Below are 21,927 nucleotides of genomic sequence, written 5' to 3'. Positions count from 1 at the left end.
CAGATAATACTTCAGAGGATGAATGAGGATGATATGTATGAGTGTAAATGAAGTGTAGTCTTGTACATTCTCAGTTCGACCATTTCTGAGATGTGTGGTTAATTGAAACCCAACAACCAAAGAACACCGATATCCACGATCTAGTATTCAAGTCCACATAAAAATAACTGGCTTTACTAGGACTTGAACGCTGGAACTCTCGACTTCCAAATCAGCTGATTTGGGAAGACGCGTTCACCCGGTGGGTAGACCAACCCGGTGGGTTAAATGGGTCAGCTTGGCCGGAAAATCCTACTTTCTTGACTTATCTCTGGGCAATGCATAATGATATGAAAGTTGATGTTATGCAAGAGGATGAAATGATGGTGAAAAGGTCTGGTATGTAAAAGGAAAGTCTTTTTGGGTAAGATATGGTAACTGTAATAAAAAAAAATCCCTGCTCTTCCTAGTTAGGGAGGTTGGGTATAGTTGATAACCCTATAAAAATCTAATTGTGAAGTCAACACAATAGTGGGAATAAATTACAAAATGATTTTTCAATTGAAAGGCTATAAATGCTGAAGGATATCAGGGCTTATTGGAGATTAAAAAAAAATGAAGAAAAATAATTTTTTTTAGGGTTTGATTCTGAAAGTCTTAGTTTAGGAGAAACTAGATAGCAAAATCTATAATAAATTATTTTAAATTTTGAACTACACAGTTTTTTGCAGTCTCAAATAATTACCTTCTATAATTTTTCATATTTACACATTTTATAGCCATAACTTACAGAATGCCAATCTCTGTGATGGAATGGTAGCATCTCGGCCTTTCATCTGGTAGACCCAGGTTCGAATTATGGTCGTGTTTCATACATTAAAATATTACTTTTCCATATTCTCATTTACAAAAACTTCTGTGGTGAATTAATAAATTAACTCATCATTACAAAAAAGATGCCACTTAAACCGATTTTATTTTGAATTTAATATTAATGTAACATTATTAGAAGTAAATTTCTTATTACTATCATTACTATATTAAAAAAAGCTACAGGGGAAGGGACTCAACACAGCCAAATTTCTTTCTGGTATAAAAGTAAATAAAAATTCTCTCTTTTACGGTAAAGATGATTTTGGCTCTTCTCAGGCATGATTTCCATGTAAAAATAATTAAATGAATAATAATAAAAAATCTGGCCATCAAAGGTTCATTTCAATATTTAGTATGTAATGAAGAAGTCAGAATATAGCTGAAATAGTATATAACCCATCTAAGTAAGTTGTAGCAAAATTAATGTTCATCCTTTAAAAGAATACTACAAATTAGAAAAAGTATAAAAATCTGTAAATTGAGTTTTTGAGATCCTTTAAAATGTTTTGATTAATAATTCCTTCAAATTTGATATATATACTTTCCCATTACAGTAATAGCATCATATATTGCTGTAGCTGGGAAAATAGAAATAAAGAATTTTACCAACTGTGAATCTAAAGAAGTAAAATGTGATTCTGGTAATGTATAAATCGATGGAAGTATAAAGTGATATTGATGAATGAATCAAATATAAGAAAATTATGTTTGACGAAAGAACATAGAATGTTCAGTATAAAGTTTTAAGTATTTCTTATTTTAAATTAATTTTTATAAAGACAGTAATTTTAAAATTTATATTGAGATCACTGGAAACCCTATTATTGTTTGATTAACAAAAATAATTGGTTTTTAATGTAATAAAAGAAAAACTAATATCATAATATGATTGATATAAATTAAATGTAAGTAAAAAAAAAAAGGTTTTGCTGTTAAATACTAAATAAATAATGTTAAATTATTACTCATTTTAAATTTATTACAACCAACAGTTCTTTACTTTTTGCATGTCCTTCACAGTCAAACTCAAATATAATGGTTCAAATTCTTCACTAAAAATGCACAAAGTGTTATGAAAAATTACTATTGAAATAAACAAAACAAGTATTCAAAAACAATTTACAAAATATTTATATAAAATCTAAAAATTGATGGGCAATTTCGGTTGTTAAACCGAAATTATCAGTAAGTATAGTTAGTTGTTTTTATTTATTAATTTTACTGTATAAACTTTGTAAGGAATATTTGTTTTATGCCACATAATTTTGTTTATTTGGTAATTATCATATTTTATTGCATCATCATTTATTAAATTTATTTTTCCATAACGTAATTCTAAACTATCAACTGATGATGATTTTAATAACTGAATTACTCTTCCACACCCCTTCAAGATTTTAAGTAATTTTTTTTGTAAATTATTTTTTGAGAAATTGAAATTACATTTTGAGAAAATTGTTTTCAAGTTAGTTTTCACAGTTATTACTCTAAGAAAATTCAGTAGTAAATTTAAAAGTTTAATTATATAAATTTTATAAGAAGCTGATATAATTCACACAATAATATTCACAGCAAAATATTATAAACCCAAGCAAACATGCGTTTGACACGCATGTTTGCTTGGGTTTATAATGTTTCTTGAATGTTTCTGAGAATGTACATATTGCCACTACACCACTATAAACTATAAAAAGATAATAGCTTAAAATTATCATGTAGTACACAATTCACATTACTCTGCTTTACTATAATCGAACTGCTGTGGTTTTCTTTTTCCTCATAATCCTATAATTATGCTGACCCAATCTTCCTGAACGCATGCTACCACCCTTTATTTTGTGAAATTATTTTAGAATTTGTAACGGGATATTTAACACCAGCTTCTTCTATATTCACCGTCAGTTTAAGTGTTTGTTTTTTTCTTATATGTAGGGTGTCTCGGGTAAAACATAACCCATCAGTCAACCTTCTATAAAAAAATTGAATTTACTACCTTACTCTCCTGTTTTATTGGAATGGACTTGTCCGACGTCTGATTATTGCACTGTTGCAGTAGACTACAATCAATAGACATAAAAAAACTTAATTGAAAGCTCAGAGCATTATTAGTGAGAAGGATGGTGTTTTCATGAAAGGAATGTATTTTTATTAATGAACTATATTTCAATACGTAATCTGTGACTCCATTGCAAGAATCTTTTCACTTTAAGTACTAAGATAGACCATTTTCCAGTAAGACATCATCAGTATTGAAATTAGTAACTAGATTCAGAGACAGATTCTATAAATGACAAGGAGCATAAAAGATCGTGATTTTTTAAGCATTTTCAATTATTTATACATTCAACACTGTTTGAGGACATACAAACAAGTCACTGAACTCATTGATCGATTAACTGGCTCATTAAAAAAAATCAATTAGACATTTGTCAACTAAAATTAATTTACTGAAATAACTATTCATGGGTGTCAAAATCTACGACCTATCAAACATATCATATTCAAATAGTTCATCAACTGTAGATCCAGACAAAAATAAAATGGATAGAATAGTATCATTGGTTCCATTTATTTGTGTATGAGAGAATTCATGTTATGAACTCGCAGTTTTTTTCTGACAAGGCATGGTTTCATTTGGGCACTTATATAAACAGTCAAAACAGTTGGATTTAGAGTGCTGAAAATCCCCATCATATCATGAAAAACCTTTGCATCTGCAGAAGACGGGTATATAGTATGCCATATTACAAAAAAAAAATTGTTGGACCTATTTTCTTAAGGAAAACGATATCAGAATATTTTATTACAGTTCAATGCATTCTTGGAAGAAGAAAATCGATGCTGTTGGTTACAACATAACACATTACAACATAACATAAAACAAATTCAACAACTGGTTTCATTAATGAATTCTTTGGCGATTGTTTCAGTCATACTATTGGCTACCAAGCCAGATTATTTTTTCTTCTGTCTGCCTCAAAGTACTGAGATAACAAAACTGATGGTGAATATGGAAGCTGTGTTAAATATGCCGTTACAAATTCTAAAACAATTTCACAAAATAAAGGGTGGTAGTATGTATTCAGGAAGATGTGGTCATTCTCTGCATTTACTTTAGAATTTAAGGTATAACCATTTAATAATAAAATTTAATAACATACTCATGCCATTTTAATATAGATGAGTTGTGTTTTAGATGGAATAACCTGCATAAAGTAAATACATTATATCCTATATAAACATCTTTCACAACCCTTAAAAATTTTCTAACTTTAATATTTAAAAATTTGATAAAATAGAAATACTAAAATGTAACCGAAGACTTAATATATGAGAAATCAGGAGGATAGTAAACTAAATAAGGAAATAAAATTTAGCTAACAGTGTGATAGCTAAAACAAAGAGAGAATGTAAATTTGAGGACTCTCACAAATACACAATGTATATATGGGATACGAAAATCAATATGGTCAAATAAGAGCAATGAATGAGATATCATAATTTAAAAAGGAATGAGTGTTAAAAATGATATTGAAAATATCCAATTGAGAAACAAATGAAATGGGATCAGAGGTAAACTGAGAAAAAGATATTTGGATCTAGAGAAGGTGGATATTAAATGTCGTGATGTTTCATTTAAAAGTGTCTGAAAACATTAATTTCGTATTTAATTATTAAATGTTTATTAATCTTATGTGTGTCCTGTCTAATTTAACATGAAGAGCTCTTACAAAATGTCAAAATTAGTTTTCAAAATACAAAAATGTGATAATAAATGATATATATCTTAGATTATTGCATTGAGCTTGTAAACATGGATGTATACAGTACTTAACAAATCCCATTCATTAATGTATTTAATTGCATCTTTTAACAAATTTCATTCATTATAAATTTTATTAAATTCTTCATTTAACTTAATATTATTAAAATTTATACATTCTAGATTCCATTAATCTACAAGTTACTTTTTGATTTATTGAATTTTTGTCACTGGTAATTTGTCACTGGTTTTTGATAAATACCCAGCTTTATTTTTAACTTCTTTTACGTTGTTAACAAAAAAGTGAAAAAATTTCTTTTTCTACACGCCTTTCCAAAAATGAGTGTAATATACTTAGGGTGTGTGTATGTGTGAGCTGCTAACAGCCATTCAACAGCCAACAGCAACTCAACAGCCGAACCGATTTAGAAGTATAACCTTTTTAATATAAAACAATTACTATACAGAGCTCTTTAATATAGGATAATTACTATTAACCCTCCCCCCCTTCAACTAAATTTAAATATTTTCATTGAAGGACAAGATTTTCTTATCAATGTAAGACCTGGTGTGAACTAACCATTAGAAAACCTAAAATGTCTGCTATTTCTATAATATGAAAAATATATTTAAACAAGTTAAAACTATCTGAAAGTTGATTGGTCACCCATTATTTTATTTAATTAAATACTGCACTACGATGTTTCCTTCATTTCCATACCTTGTTTTTTTTTTGGTTCGATTTATTGTTGTATTTTAGTTTAATTTATTTATTTTTGGCAGTCGTGTTTTTTTAATTTTTGTAATTGTTTTTATTATTCCATTTATAAAATTTGCATAATATTTTTATAATAACTATTTATTTTATATCATGTTGTAAATTGAATAACTTATTTACCAAAATATCTGATCCATAATTTTACTTTATGTTTATTTACTATTGATTGATAAGAACAATGTTTTCTTGAATTGCAAAAATATTTTATACATTATGCAAATTATAGATGGACAGAGTCATTAAACATCTATCTCTACACTTTTAAAAGGTAATTTTGTTTTTGTTTATTATTATTTTTTATTTTAAAGTGAACCTACTAGGTGGCTATATCAATATCATTCTTTTCCATATTTCATTCACTATCTCAGAATGCATCCATTTTTCTTCTTCTATCCAATTTTTCAGCTTTATTCCAAAGGAACGTTTTCCCTTATAATTTTGTTCTCTAAACTTTATTCTATTCAAACAGTTCTCTTTTAATCTCAGTTTTTGAAGTTTTAAGCAGATGAAAGTAGAAAAAGAATAAAAAAATCAAAAAAACAATTTGTTTTTGTTTGGTTTTATTTCTTATAATCCTTATATGCGTTTCTATTAGGCTTATTAGTTTCAAACTTTTTTGAAAATTTCTTTATTAGTCTTTTTTTTGTATCATTAAACCAGAGGAATCTTAATCTTCTTTTTCATTCAATATGTAGTACCCAAAATTTTCTTGAGTTTTATAAATTTCCTAATTTGATCTTAGTCTATCCTTCTTCGGTTTTTCAGAGACCACATATTTTTCTTTTGATTTTTAAATTTTCTAGGAAAATCAGATTTTCTGTATCAATTCTATAAACAGATGTTTATAATACTGCAATTCCTCAGTTTTGTGTCAGAAAGATTATTTTTTTATCTTAGGTTAGGAAATTTAATTTAGATGTCCAGATTTCCAAAGCTGCTTTGTCTATCCTGTTTTTACTGATTATTTCTCCTGAATATTTAAATTGGGTTGTGACAATTATTTTTCCATATTTGATCACTATAGATTTTTTCAGATAATCTTTGATAAAATTTTCTAGCCTAATTTTCTGCTGTTTTTTTTTTTTTTTTGTTAGGTTGTTAATTTGAGAAATGTGTTTTGGTTTGGTTTTGTGAGAAGTGCTAGATCATCTCCAAAAGCAAGATATCTGATTTTTAGATCTGTTTTTTTTTTTTATGATTTTGTCGTTATTTCTCTGGAGGGTTTTCATGTTTGTCAAACTATTGATCGTTTCATGATTGAAAAACTAGGTTGAGTAAGTTTAGCGACAATTCATCTTGTTACAGATCTGTTTTAATTTTGAATGACTTGCTTGATTTTCTCTCACAATTTTACCTTTACACAAGAAATTGTGTATGTCAATCAATGTTTACTTGATTAAATTTAGTGTTGTCTGGTCAACTCAAAATTCTCTCATATATGAGTAATGTTTCTTTATCCATTGAATGAAACACTTTTTGCAAATCTACAAGATGCAAAGATTGGCATGCATCTTGATAAATGTTTGAGGATTAATTTTAGTGCTCAGGATTTCTTGTGAGCAGAAGTAACCACTTCTAAATCCTCTGATATTCTCCAAATTTGGGGTCTATTTTGATTATTTATTACAATAAAAAGTTGTTCTGAAAAAGCAGAAATTTCTGCCAAAGTAATCAATGGGGCTACAAAAAAAAGGAGCAGTAAATGGATGGGTTTTTAAGTAATTTTAATAAATTATATATTTTGTTGTTAAATGTGATTTGTTATACTATTTATTAATAGTTTATTTTTATAGTATTTATTTTTAAAACATTTGACATTTGTTTTTTAATTTCTTAATAAATTTTAAATAAACATTTTATTTTATTTTAATAATAATATCTTTTTTATTGTTGTGTAAATATGGTTTAATTATGTTTTTATTTCCTCATTATATACCAATTTATTATAAAATTTTTAATAAGCAATTTAATTCATCACATGTGTTTGATAGATGTACATGGGAATAGCGTGTGAAAAATTTATATGCCAATTAATCACGTAATAACATTAGTTTAATAGTATGTAACATAGATGACAATAATATTTTTATGAACACTGACAACATTATATAAGTTTTATCTATGACATTATCTTTATCACTTTTTTATCAATTTTTTTTTCACTCAATGGGAAAATGAATCTCAATTTATGATAGTTTAAAATTATTTTTTTTTTAAAATTATTCATCCTTTTAATAATATTAGTCAACTTCCATGGCAGAGTGATAGTATTTCTGAGTTTCATCCTGAAAATTCAGGATTCAAATCAAAGACAAAATTAATATTTTTAATAAACTAGAAAAGCTTCAAAGCAATATGGTAAATTAATCATCTACAAAAAAAAAAGACTAAACCATCCCATAGGTTGAAAAACTAGAATTAGTTGTCGTTAGTGTAACTGTAATGTTGCATGACCTTAGTTTAAGTTCATTTTATCTTTCATTGAATATACTTATCTGAAGATACATATATACATAAACAACTCTATCATAATACAATTTTCTGAATTTTTTCCAGGAAATTGCTTCTTGTTAGTAATTTATAAAAGCTAATTCTCCACATCATAATTAGTCTAGAATTAGAATTTTGCTGTAATGACCTTACTTTATGAATAGTTCAAATACGAGCAGTAAATACGCATGCAGCTTTATATTTGTCTAACCAACAGTCTCACATATTTATTCTTTTTTACACATGAATTTGCTTTTCCTAATATTTTTATTTTTTTCTTTTATTATTAATAATTTAATTTTCATATTTCATTCCCTCTTGTAATTTGGGTGTCAGGAATGGCATCTGGTCATAAAATCTTACTAAATCCCTCATGTCTAACCCCATTAAAAACAACTAGGAAAAGCATACAGAAAATTTTTAGTAGTAGAACAATATTATCTATTTATATTCTCCAGAAATAGCAGTTTGATAACTAATAAAATTCCTAATAATATTATTATATATAATAAAACTAATTATTAATATACACTAAAATGGACAACATTTAGAATTGATCATTTAGAGCCAACGAAGAAAATAAAGTTCTCTTATAGATATTAAATATCATCCTTAAATATAAAGAAGAATGTGGAAGATATACAAACAGGTATGTGAAAGGCATTTTGTGCTAGAACAGAAATTTTCTTGTTTTAATCCATGTTATCCATGTTAATAATGATGAAGTAATATCTGCTGAAAACGTTTGACTCCGCAAACACTAATTGATTTAGTACAGATTAAATTTAGATACAACATTTAGTTGTCTGGAAACATCCCTCCTATTATTTATAAAATATTTTACTACTATTATTGCAAAATAATATTTTTTTTAAATTTATTTACAATGGCTTATTAATAGAAATTATTTAAGCATGATCAAATATTACTGAAGGTAGTTAATTAAGTTTTTTAAATTCATATAATATTCTGGAAGTTCCAGTCATGTAGTATAGTTTTATTTATTTCGAAGCTCATGGGCAACTGTATCCCTTATTCATTTAGATTGTTACATTTCTGGATCACCAGAACAGGATGTATATTATTAATTAGAACCCAACAACAAAATGGTGATTGGGAGAAAACATTGAGTAACTATTAAAACTGACTGGACAGAGAGTTAAATGGTTATTGCTGATTTCTGGATTAACTGGTCTTGAGTTCGATTTCTGGCAAGGACCTATTTTCTTACATCTGACTCATCTTCCATGCATAATACATGTAAAATATGTCTAAAGTTTCGATGTTAGAATAAAAAAATATAAACATAACTGATATTGGTAGATGTCTAACTATTTCCGGCAAGAGACACAGTATGTGCCAATTGATTGAATCACTCAAGGAAATTATTATTTACTGAAAACAATTTTAAAATGAAGATTCTGAAATTACAAATAAATAATTTTGAAGAATGTATGTTGTATTTCAATACAATCAATTAAAGATGTTCAAGAGAATCAAACGTGTAAAATGGATCATTTAAAGGAAAAAGCGATTCAATTTATATTTTTGTTTTATTTTCATAAACACACCATGTGTAATATATAATATACATATTATCTTATACACATGCACGCATGTTTAAATAAAATTAACAACGATATAAAACAAATAATTTTGACTAATAATAATAATATTCAATGATAGGAGAAAAAAAATGGATTTGTAAATAATTTAAATTTCTTTTTGTAGTAACAATAATAATGGAAATTTAAACGCTAAAAAATGAAAGAAATAATTTTTTCATGTTTTATATTTGGGAAAATATTTTCTTTTAAGTATCTTGAAAATAGTTTGGCCCTTTGAATTTAAACAAGTGTTGACGATCATAAATCATAATAGTAGTAAATTATTTCGTGTTACAGTACACAGTAAACAACACTTTCAAGTTTTTTGAAATAAATCTCTACTGACTGCACTAAAATAAAAATCAGTATAGAGAAAAATACTGTTAACAACATTTACATGCAAAACACTCTTGTTTTGAATATTTGCCGAACGGTAAGATAAATGGTTTTCTTTCTCAAATTAGAATGAACTGAAAATGTTTTATTGTATGTTAAACATATCACACAGTAACTCTACGGAAAAGAATGTTAACATTTTTTTTTTTTAAAACATTGGGTTTATAATTAAAAATGCAGAGGTATTAGTTACTTACATTTTATAAATTAAAATCTTTTTTCATTTCTATTCTCATATACACTAATATAAAAACTGAAAAGATTTAGCACATACATGAAAAATTATAAAAAAATGCTAAAAAAATTTAAAAGAATACTATTTCATCACAATTTATCCATCAGCTAATGTACGGTTAAAGAAATGCTTTTTGGTCAGGAAATAAAAGCTCTATCTTTACCTAATAAATAACCATTAAAGAGCAAACAGATCCCTGAGTTAGCCTATAGATTAAGGACATACTGGCTCTACATATTAAGGATGCACTGGCTCTTCAGGTATCGGTATCATCAGTGTGAAGAACACCTAACAGAATCCCTTTATCCACAGAAATGGTAACACAGAAGAAGGAGTGAAGGATAAGGAAAATTGATGAGTGGTTAGAAAGAAGCTACTCATCAAAGATAGTTTACCATTTTTCTCAGGATACTAAAAAAATTTATTTTTAGCTAATATGAAACTGTACCCCACTGTATCACCAGCATAAATTATTAGATAGCATAAAACACATCCTTATTAATAAATGCTACAAAAGTTTGTTTGAGATCGATGAAACAACATAGTAATTAGTAAACTAATGAACTATATCAATGTTTCTCAACCTTTTATTTTTTGCAACATAATTTTCATTCATAATTTTCATTGCGCCCCCTCTCATAAAATAACAATGTGTATAATAATAATAATGTATTTTCAGTATTTTGATGCTAAAGCTACTCTACGACCTTAATTACAAACCTTAAAAATTACCAAGAATAAGTAAATTTATTGATATTTGGCAACACCTATCCGCTGCATTGACAAAATCAGAATTGATACCTCTCTATTGCTTTCTGACTTATGTCCATTAAATCAGACATTCTCACTACTTCATCAGAAGTTCTGATTTGTCTCAAACATTCTGGAATATCTACGTGACCGTCTGTGCAAATGTGTATAAATGTTTCATCTCATTCAATTCCAGCCACTCTCATTCGAGTCGATCCTTCAATCGCTATGAATGTGTATGCTGTAATTTGCGTGTTAATTGCAATTCATTATATTAAATATGTATGATAGTAGATTTATACAGAATCAAGGATAAATTTTTAAATGGGTGTAAGCGAGCATTAGATGATAGTGAAGCATCAAGTGCACAGACATATGTGGTTCCGAAAATATTCTCAAAAATACTTCACTTTTGGGTTTATTAGTACTGAATAAATGAAGAAGAAAGGTTCCTGTGTGTCATTTGCTCAAAAATTTTAGCATGAAATCTAATAAAATTAAACAACATTTGGAAACACTTCATAGAAAGTATGTTAACAAACCTCAAGAATTCTTTGAATTAAAATTAAAATCATATGAAAAGCAAACAACATTTAAAAAAAAAATTCTGTCAGTGAATGAAAAAGCTTTACTTGTCTCTTACAGTTTCATATAAAATAGCAGCTGTAAAAAGCCTCACACCATTATTGAAGAGCTTATTTTGCCAGCTGCAATTGAGATTATAGAAACTGTTTGGAGATAATTTTGTCAAACAATTGCAGTCCATACCTCTATCAAATGATATAGTTGCCCGTCAAATTTGTGACATAGCTGAAGATATACAGCATCAGCTTTTCAGGAAGTTGTGTGAAAAATTGTTTTCAATTCTGCTTGATGAGGCAACATACACCAATAAAGATGCTCATTTCATTGCCTATGTTCGATCTTGTGATGACATGTCAGCAGTAGAAGAACTACTTTTCTGGACACCACAGAACTCAAAGCAACAGCACTCGAATTATTTGCTATCTTAAATGTTTTTATAAACGAGGCAAACATAGAGTGCAAAAATTGTATCAGAATATGCACCAATAGTGCTCGTTCAGTGTCTGGAAAATTCCAAAGTACACAAGCATTTGTAAAACAAAAATCTCCACAGTGTGTCTGGACACAGTGCATGATCTACAGAGAAGCTCTGGTTTCCAAAGAAATGAGTCCTGATCTGAATATTGTGCTAATGATGGTTGTAACCGTAGTAAATTATATAAAAATGAGACTCCTAAAATCAAGAAATTTTTCTGCACTTTGTAAAGACATGGGTGCAGTACATTCAGCGTTACTATTTTATTGCAAGGCAAAATGATTATCGTGTGGGAAATGTTTGCAATGTGTTTATGAATTAAGAGATAAAATCACCATTTTTGTAGAAGAGGAAAACCAACTGGAAGCCTAAAAGTTTTGAAATGGTTTATTTGTGATGGAATTGAGGCTATTTAGTCAAAATATTCAAGAAATTAAATACCTTGAATCTTCAACTCCAAGGAGTAAATACGCATATGTTGGATATGTGTGATAAAGTTAATGTTTTTTATAGAAAACTGAAATTGTGGAACAGAAATTTAAAGCAAAAAACCTAGAAATGTTTGCAAATGTTGATGAAAATGCTAAAACTTACAAGGCTAAAGAATAGCATGTGAAAGTTGTTTTTTAACCATTGAAAATCAATTAGCCATGCTGACAAAGAATTTTAAAAAGTATTTTCTTGCTGACAACAACTTGGTAGCAAGTTACGAGTGGGTTAGGAATTCATTTCATAATACTCCTGAAGGGCTCTCAACTGCCAAAGAAGAAATCTTCATAGACTTCACTGCAAGTGGCAAAATCAAGACTATTTAGTAGTAAATCACTCTCTGAATTTTGGGCAGGGGTGGATGATGAGTTTTGTGCACTGAAAACAAGAGTACTTCAGTGAAATACTCTTTTCATTATGTTGAAAATGGTAGTATACTACTACCATTTTCAACATCCTACCTTTGCAAAACCAAATTTTCTGCAGTGGCTGCTTTGAAGACAAGATGTAGATCTCAGCTAAATACAGAAAAAGAACTCTGAGTGTCTATTTCTACTATGAAACCTTCCTTCGAAAAACTTTGCTCTACTAGACAGGCCTAAGGGAGTTATTAAATATATTGTTCAGTACTGATACAATCCTATTTATAAGTGTATTATATCAGTTTAAATGTGTATTTTATTATTTATTATATCAGAATGTATTTTGTTTTGCTTTCTTTTCAGTAAGTGTTATCTCTCCCCCATTTAGTGTTATCATATCCCCTTAGAGAGCGAACCCCACAGGTTGAGAAACACTGATCTATATAACACCCAGATATCAAGACAATCTATAACAAGTAATTAAGATAACATTACCTCAAGTAATTCTTTGCTATCAATATGATTTTCAGAAGCATTAGAAGACTGTTGTTCTTTAGTAGGTGAATCTGGGGGTGAATTTTCTCTACCATATTTTAAATTGAAATGTGATGGTGATCGTCTATGCTGCTTACGAAAAAGACCACTTCCTGAAATTAAAGATTTAAACATAAATAACAGATATTTTTAAACATAATTGTTATAATTAGAGCGTTAATTATTTTTTAAGATTTATTTAAAACTTTTTTTTATAAAGTAGACAAAAATATGAACATAATGACAAGTTCATAGTGTAGAGGTATTTTATGTACTACTAACATCGTCAATTTTAATTTATATGTATATAAATTAGAGTAATCTTTTAACAAAAATTTGGAAAAATGTGTGCGAATTAAATTTATGTACTCAAACTGTAAAGTTCAGAGATAATGTCATTAATTAATTGATTCTTAGTGATTATAGTTAACAAACTTTTATGTAGGATTTATATACAGGTCCAGCAATATCATAGGACAGTTTTTTTTGCAATATTACAGATCTAAACTAGATTAATTTATATCCAAATTAATCTACAGTGTGAAATAATAAATCAACACAATTAAAACCAGAGTAAAGTATCTCATATGCAACAAATAATACTATTTTCAACCAGGATTGTAAATGGGTTTACCTATTTCTAGCTTTCTCATTAAAATATCTTTATAAACTTTGTAAAAACATGATTAAAAAACTTTCAAATAAAACATTATCCTGACATTACTATGACATTGGCAATACATTCCTTTTAAGTACAACACAAGATAATGTCAAAAAATCCCGAGATTCATCAACTACCTACATCCGACGTATAGCTTATGGAGGATCTAAAAAAATATTTAAAAAACTTTTTAAAATCGTCTAATAATTCAAAGATACAGCCATAATTCTAAATAAACTAAATTGTAATTTTCTTGAAAGGGGATGAATTTTCACTAATTTATTTTTTCAAAAAATACTAAAGAGTAAGGGCGCTATAAAAAAATTGAATTTTTACATTTTAAATGCAATGGGTATTTTGCAATATAGATTTAAATTTAAAATAAATTAAAAAAAAAATTATATTAAAAAAATATTTTTTGTTACCACAGATCAGTGGCATAGGATGAGCAATAGATTTTTGTATTGGTTTGAAGACCTATTGATGAAGAAAAAATAGATGTATAAAATTTCCATTAACTCCTTTTCTGAAGCAAGACGAAATGGCTAAAAAATGAAAAACATATAAATTCATTTTTTATGGTGGAGGTGAATATTGAATTAAAATTTTTGATAATCTGTTATATAGATAAAAAAAAATCAACTTTTCTAAGAAAAAGTTTTTTCTAAAGTGCCCTGGTAAAGATCTGAAATTATATTTCAGCCAAAACACCCTCATCCCTTTTTCCAATTTTTGAAAAATTTAATACATTTTTTCCTCCTGCAGGTAATAAATACTAAGTTTGAAAAAATTGGTCAGTGGGATCCCGACTCATTTATCATGAAATCAAATATAGCCCAATAAGAATGCATACGCACAAATGTCCGACTGACAAAAATAGTTTTTGGATTTGTGAGCACTGGAATAAATTTTGTTTTCAGATTGTTTACAATTTATTTAAATCTATGTTTTTAAATTCTATTTTTTTAATGTCTTTTTTGTCATAAAACTTAAAAAAAAAAAACAATTTTTTTTTTACTTATCATCCCATTTTACATCTTCCCATTGTATAGCTGCCATCGCAGCATATATCACTATAGTTGAGAAAGTAAAAATATTAATAATAAATTGAAAGTATTATTATTATTAATTCATAAAAATGTTTAAATATATTTATTAAAACATATATTGCAACTTCATTATTCGTGTCTAACAACATAATTTACGAACAGGTTCTGGTCTTATAACTACACTGTTTGATAAGTCTATGCAAAAATAAAGAAGATACTTTTTTGTGAAAAAAATCTTTTTTGTTTTTCAACATATCCTTTCTTGTCTACAAATTAATTCCAGTGATACACGAGTTTTTTGGTCCCACCCTTTAAACATGATTTATTTGTCTTCAAAATATGCAAATTTTTTGCTGTAAATTCATCGTTTTGAGTAAAACTATTTCCAGCAAGCCATTTCTTCATATTTAGAAATAGATATTAATCCAAAGTTGATAAATTTGGGAAAAAAGGTGATGAAGAATTCTGTAGCATAATTCAAACAATTTTGCTGTTGCAATCACAGAAGAGTGAGTTGGTGCTTTAATGAAAAAGAACCATTTTTTTTTCTTTACTTCTTCATTTAGATGGTTCACTAAAGATATATCATATTGGCTAGTTACTACTTAACCCATCTCCAGAAACTCAATTAAGTTAATGCTATGATCATTCTAAAAGACAATGATTATTTTCTTTCCTGCCAATGGAATGACTTTGACCTTCTTTGGAACAAGTTCCTCGACTGCAACCCACTGTTTCTTTGGTTTCAGTTGATATATTCAAGTTTCTTCAACTATTATGTAACAGCACAAAACACTCTCTTATATCAAAAAATTCCCAAACCACGTTTATTCATTCACACTTTTGACAGATTGTAACTGAATGCGGCAGCCATTTTGATAACAGTTTTTAAATATATAAACATTAATGTAAAACTCGATGTACCTGTTCATTTAGGATGTCTATCATTTTAGCAATTTCATACATTATCGATATTGTTTCCTACATTATATCATGGACTTTTCAATATTCTCTACAATTGTAATTTCAACTGGTCGTTTGGAACATTTAGCAATTTTTTGTGCTCGTATGACTAGTCCAAGAATAATCAAAGTACTCATAAATTGTTCTAATGAAATTAATTCATGATAATATTTATTCGATTATGCACTAGTTTCCTGTATGGTTTTTCCTTTCAAAAAATAATGTTCACATCAAATTTTTTTGTTTATTTTTCACAAATCAAAATATTTGATAAACTTAAAAACAGAATACCAACAACAGAATTATAAATGTATCTGAGTGAAGCTTGGCATGTGATTCTAGTAGAGATGGAGGAAACTTAGCATGATCTCAACAATGAACTGTGTTCATCTCTTTTGACCTTATATGGACTTATCAAACATCCTTCATATATGAATTTGATAAATGAATAAATTAAAAATGCATTGATGAAAGTAAAATTTTAATTCTCTCACAAATGTAATTTCATAAAATGGACTGATAAATTTACACCAGATAAAAGGAAGTTGTTTTCTAGAAAACCTTATTAAGTATAAATAGCAACATAGCAATGTACATATTTTAAATTACGAGATTTATAAATTTTATGAATGTAATTTTGAGACCACTAAATATTAAAAATTAATAAAAAAAAGGTTTTACAATTTTTCTTCTAATGTTAGCTTTTTAAAGTCTGTTAAAAATAAAGAGCTAGTAAATTATTGATAATGAAAAAAATAACAAAAATCTGATGTGGACACTACATGACTTCCTTGTACACCTATTAAATTACATACACACGATTTTCTAAAATGAAAAATTTTATTTCATTAATAACTTCTGATATATTTTCATATTTTTTTTTATTTTTATTGTTATTATTGAATTATTATTTATCTTAAAATGCAATCACAGGTTAATAATTATTAATAAATCATACATTTAAATTAAAAAAAAAGTTAAAAAAAAGGAGATGAAGTCTGATTCGAAGTGATGTGCCTTCCCCTTGTAAGATCAAAATATTTCATTAATTAAAATTTTATTTGGGTATAATTCTGGAACCAATGAAAATAAGTAATACTTATGATATATTGTTGAAAAGCTATCAATGAGGAATTATTACAGCAGTTAAGAAAAAGTCCAAAATCCAAATTTTGGTTCTGTCGATTGCAATTAAAAGGGGAGGTGCACAATTAGATGTTACAGCAGTCCTAAACCCAAAATTTCAACATCCTATGGCAAATTGTTTTTGAGTTATGTGAGAAACATATGTACAGATGTCACACCAAAACTAATCAAAATGGATTCACGGATGGTCAAAATGGATGTTTCCATTGAAATCTGAAAACCAAAATTTTTCATGATCGTAATTACTTCCTTTACTTTGTACGAGGAAGTAGAAATAAGAGTAATTACATGAAATGTAAAAAAATAAATTTGTACCTCAAAAAAATAAAAAGAATTAGATGAGACAGAATGTTATGTTAAAAATCTCTGCAATGGGAGATTAACAGAGTTTCCTCCAAATTTTAAGATTTGTTTTCCTGACTTTTACTAACTTTTCCTGACCAGTTTAGTAAAAATTTCCTGACTCTCATAATGTTATGCTACTGCCATTTATTCAACAAAATACATACATAATTCATTTTTTTGCATCCTCCACCATACCCATAGCTGCCCAAATCACACCTTTTTTTATTATTTATTATTACATTAATTTTAAAGCTTTTTTAAATGATTTTTTTTTTACAATATTCATTTAAAATTAGGCTATTTTTTGTGATAAACTGTTTCAGTAAATTACTCTGCAAAGTACAAAAAAAAGAATAACACCATTTAATAAGTTTCTGGCATAAAAATGAAAATAGTGGTTACTAAAAGTAACACAGATAAATAAAAACTAACTAAAGCAATTTTTAAAAATAACTGGCTCGCACCTAAGATTGCTTAAAAATTTCTCACAAAAACTGGCCTACATTATTTTGAAAAGTATACAAAAACTATACGTAATAACTTGGTTTGCATAAAAATGCTAAGAAACACAGATTTCAGTTTAACAAAGAATATGTATAATCACAACTTACTAACGTCACTGTGACTTAAAGTAATACAAATAAGAAAACTAGACAGAACACCTTATTTTGTACAGAAAACAAACATATTAACATCTCCTTGAAAATTATTTTGTTATTAATATTCTAACATGTGCCAAAAAATAAAAAAAAATAATAATGTTAAGATCTTGTTACATATGTATTATGTATGCATAAAACATATATAAGATCTTGTTACATATGTATTATGTATGCATAAAACATCGACAAAATTTCTTCAATATCATTCGGATCCTAATGGTTTGTCCTTTTCTAAAGGTTTAATTTTGGTAGTTATCTGTTTTACTTCTGCTACGATTGTAACTCTCAATTTTTTCTTTTCTTCCAACAGTTTTTTAATTTCTGCTCGCATTTTCCTTTTCAGAGCTTTATTTTGTTCTTCTTGAGAGAAGTTTTGTATTTTTTCTTCAAGACATTCTTTATATCATATTCTAGAGCTTCTCACTACAGTGAACATTTTTTTGATAATAAAAACATTTTCCTTGTCCCCAGCAAATATAATTGTACAAACACTTTTTCGTTGATAAATTATTGTCTCTTCATGCAATTTCTCCACAAGAAGAGATTTGTTAATGGAAAGGCCACCTCTGAAAATGCAATCAACTGAAATTTTTTATAATTTTTCCTGATTTGTTCTAAAAATGTCTGACTTTTCCTGAATAAGTTTATATTTCCTGACATTTCCTGCCTTTGGGAACCATGGATTAAGGATTACATTTTTAACCACAATTTTTGTAATTAATTTTCTTAAAATCTTTTACAAAAATGCTTTTTCAAAATTATATATCATTTACAACATAAAAATCCATTATTATTAATGAAAAAATATCTTTAAACCATCTACATAGACAATGTAATTCTTTGTTTAAAATATCTTTTTCATAAACTACCTAGAAAAAGTCTAACATCAGCACCACTAATGGAACATTCTACAAAAGTCATGAATCGATCAAAAGTTTTGAATACACATAAAAAAATTCATGAGTTAAATTGTGATCATCTTTTTCTTAAGGTGGATAAAAATGTGGAATTTAAAATAAACGAGACCGGTGATTAACCAGTCGTTATTACTACCATGTAATAACATGTTCGTTAAATTGCTTAATCTGATGCACAGTGTGATGATTGTCTTTGAAATTCTGTTTCTTATGTTTACTTAGATCTTTTAGTACCTAATATTTTATTTAATTTAGTAAAATATATCTTTGCTTTATTTTTCTTCCTAGAAAAATATTTGTTTTCAATGTAGATTTTTAGAAGATTTCTATTCCATTAATTACCCTATAAATAGATTTCCATAATTATATATTTAACAGGTTTGAATAATAATAATAATAATAGATCATGTTAAATGTCAACCAACATTTATCCTGTTTCACTTTACCTGTCAACATAATTCTAATTTTAATAATACTTATTAGAGTGACATTTTACAGATCCAAATATAGAACGTATATATGTGAAGTCGATTTTCCTTATTAACTTGAATGGAAAATACAAACCACTCATTTATATAAAGTGCATATATAGAACTAATGTACATTCATGTACATTTAAAATGGTTTGAGTCCTTGTCAAGCCTTGGCATTTTACATATATCACAGAATTTATGTCTCATGAAGTGTTTTATTTTAATTTTATCATTAAACCTTTCCTGGCCCTTCCTTGGTAGATTTTTATTTAAAGTCATATCATTCTTAAATATTAATGACTTAATTCATACAATATTTAGGGTAAAATTATGAAAAAAAATCAAAATGATAAAAAAAAATTTGGATAGGATTTGACCTCCCTGATCAAATGATGTTTTAACTTTAAAAATTCTGCAATGTTAAAAATATAACTGAAAAAAAATCTGAATTCTTAGTGAAATATTTTTGATTCCAGTTGATATTCTAGAACAAATGATGTTTTTATATACAGATTATATTTATTACGAGAGTATAATTGCTGAAAAAAATTAAAATTTTTAATAATAACTGTCTTTCTCAACAGCTACCTCAAATAAAATTTTTAATAACAGCCACAACTTAAAAAACTGATAAGTATCAAAAATTAAAAAAAATTACAATTAAAGATACAATTAGATTATCGATCTTGGAAATTTGTTTAAAACAATTGATATATTAAGTAGTTTAAGTATAACTGATATTTTAAAATCTGCCCCTTGTTTTTTTTTGGGTTTAAATCTTTATTTATTCAAGTAATTATCTACTTCCAATCAGTCGGCCCAATTTGGTACAATGTTATTAATCTCAAAAAAAGTTATACGTTACTAAAAAAAAAAAATAAAAAATGTGAATTATACCAAAAATAATAAAGTTTAAAAAACCCAGTAGAATTTATTTTCATCACTGGTTTTTTAATATTTTTGACCACTGAGCTACAACTACAATTTTTTGACTTTATTTAAAAAAAAATCTATCATAGTATATTACAAATGAGAACTTTCAACTTAGTTTCACATCTCTAACTACAGGAAATATATGAGATAATCAGTCAAGTTAACTAGTAAACTGATCAGTCAGTGACAACTATAATAAAATTAAAAAAAGATGTGAAATTAATAGATAATATAATTTTTTTAAATAAAATATAAATAATTTAATTAATTAATTACCACAATTACTTGTATCTTCTTTAGATTTCGGATCTATCTGCGGATGCAAATGAGGATTTGGTCTACTAGGTGTAGAAGTCAAAACTAGTGTCTTTAGTGCAGAAACTTCAGCGGTAAGCACTTCTATTTGCATCAAACTTTCTTTTAAAGCTTTTTCAGCAGCAGCTTGTCTCATATTTGCTTCTCTTACCATGTTATGTGCTTCCTGTAACGCATACAAAAAATAAAAAAATATATATTAACAATAAACTTTAATCATATTTTATTTTGTTATTATACTATTGAATAATACATTAAGAATATGCTCGACATGTCATGCTACTTTAACACTTAAATTGTAATATAAAGTGTTTAATATAAAGTTGTAATATAAATTGTAATATTAAGTGTAACACTTAAACTTGGTACAATGCATTAACCCAATATTCAGAGAGATGACCATAAAGATGAATGTTGTCAACCTCGCTGTATAAAGTTATTTTTTTATTGTAACAAATAAAGATAAATATTATTTGTACGTTTATGTATATATAAAAAATTATTTTTGATGGGTGTAGATAACTTCAAATTATACAATAAGGTTAAATAATCTTTCTTTTTTTTTCACTTTTTCATTATTAGGGTTATATTTAGAATTATATTATTTGTAAATCCTAATTTTATAGATAATACCTACATATACTCACATACAAAAAGAAAATACTGTGCATTTCAAAATAAATATCAGGATTTTAAAATTATGTAACATTAAGATTTACTTTCATTGATAAGTTATACATGAAATGAAAGAGCAACTCAAACAGGTTTTGGTATAAGTGTTCAGATTCATCACACGATTCATGTGACTTGCTCATCAAGTTGTTTCACGACATTAATCAGCAAGTCTGGAGCAATTGATGCATCAGCTGCTTCATTCTTCTGGGTCAAGTTGTGTAGGTCAGCTGGTAATAGTGGCACATACACTTGATACTTTACAAACCCCTAAAGAAAAAATCACACGGGGTCATATCGGTCAAACGTTGAGGCCTTGGGAATCAAGCCCTGTCATCTGGTCCCCAGTAACCAATACAATGGTCAGGGAGAATTTCATTTAACCGATCATATACAGCATTATGCCAGTGAGGAGGCGTACCATCTTGTTGCCAAATAAATTTCATTAGTTCATACTCCAGTTGAGGAAATTCTC

At 27.3% G+C, this 21,927-nt stretch overlaps 1 protein-coding gene across 2 annotated transcripts in view; it reads right to left on the bottom strand.

The window, feature by feature from the left end:
- Positions 1 to 21,927, bottom strand: part of LOC142332074 (guanine nucleotide exchange factor for Rab-3A-like) — a 183,083-nt gene that overhangs the window by 12,975 nt on the left and 148,181 nt on the right. For both annotated transcript variants that reach the window (XM_075378256.1, XM_075378257.1), the window contains exons 5-6: positions 20,742 to 20,946; positions 13,278 to 13,429 (exon numbers count right to left, since the gene is read on the bottom strand). In XM_075378256.1, the coding sequence (XP_075234371.1) occupies positions 13,278 to 13,429; positions 20,742 to 20,946 (357 nt within the window). The remainder of the gene's footprint in view (positions 1 to 13,277; positions 13,430 to 20,741; positions 20,947 to 21,927) is intronic.

Source organism: Lycorma delicatula, chromosome 11 (assembly GCF_047948215.1).
Source record: "Lycorma delicatula isolate Av1 chromosome 11, ASM4794821v1, whole genome shotgun sequence".
NCBI classification, from domain to species: Eukaryota; Metazoa; Arthropoda; class Insecta; order Hemiptera; family Fulgoridae; genus Lycorma; species Lycorma delicatula.
The sequence above is the reverse complement of the archived record's forward strand: the minus strand, read 5'-3'. Positions and strand labels throughout refer to the sequence as shown.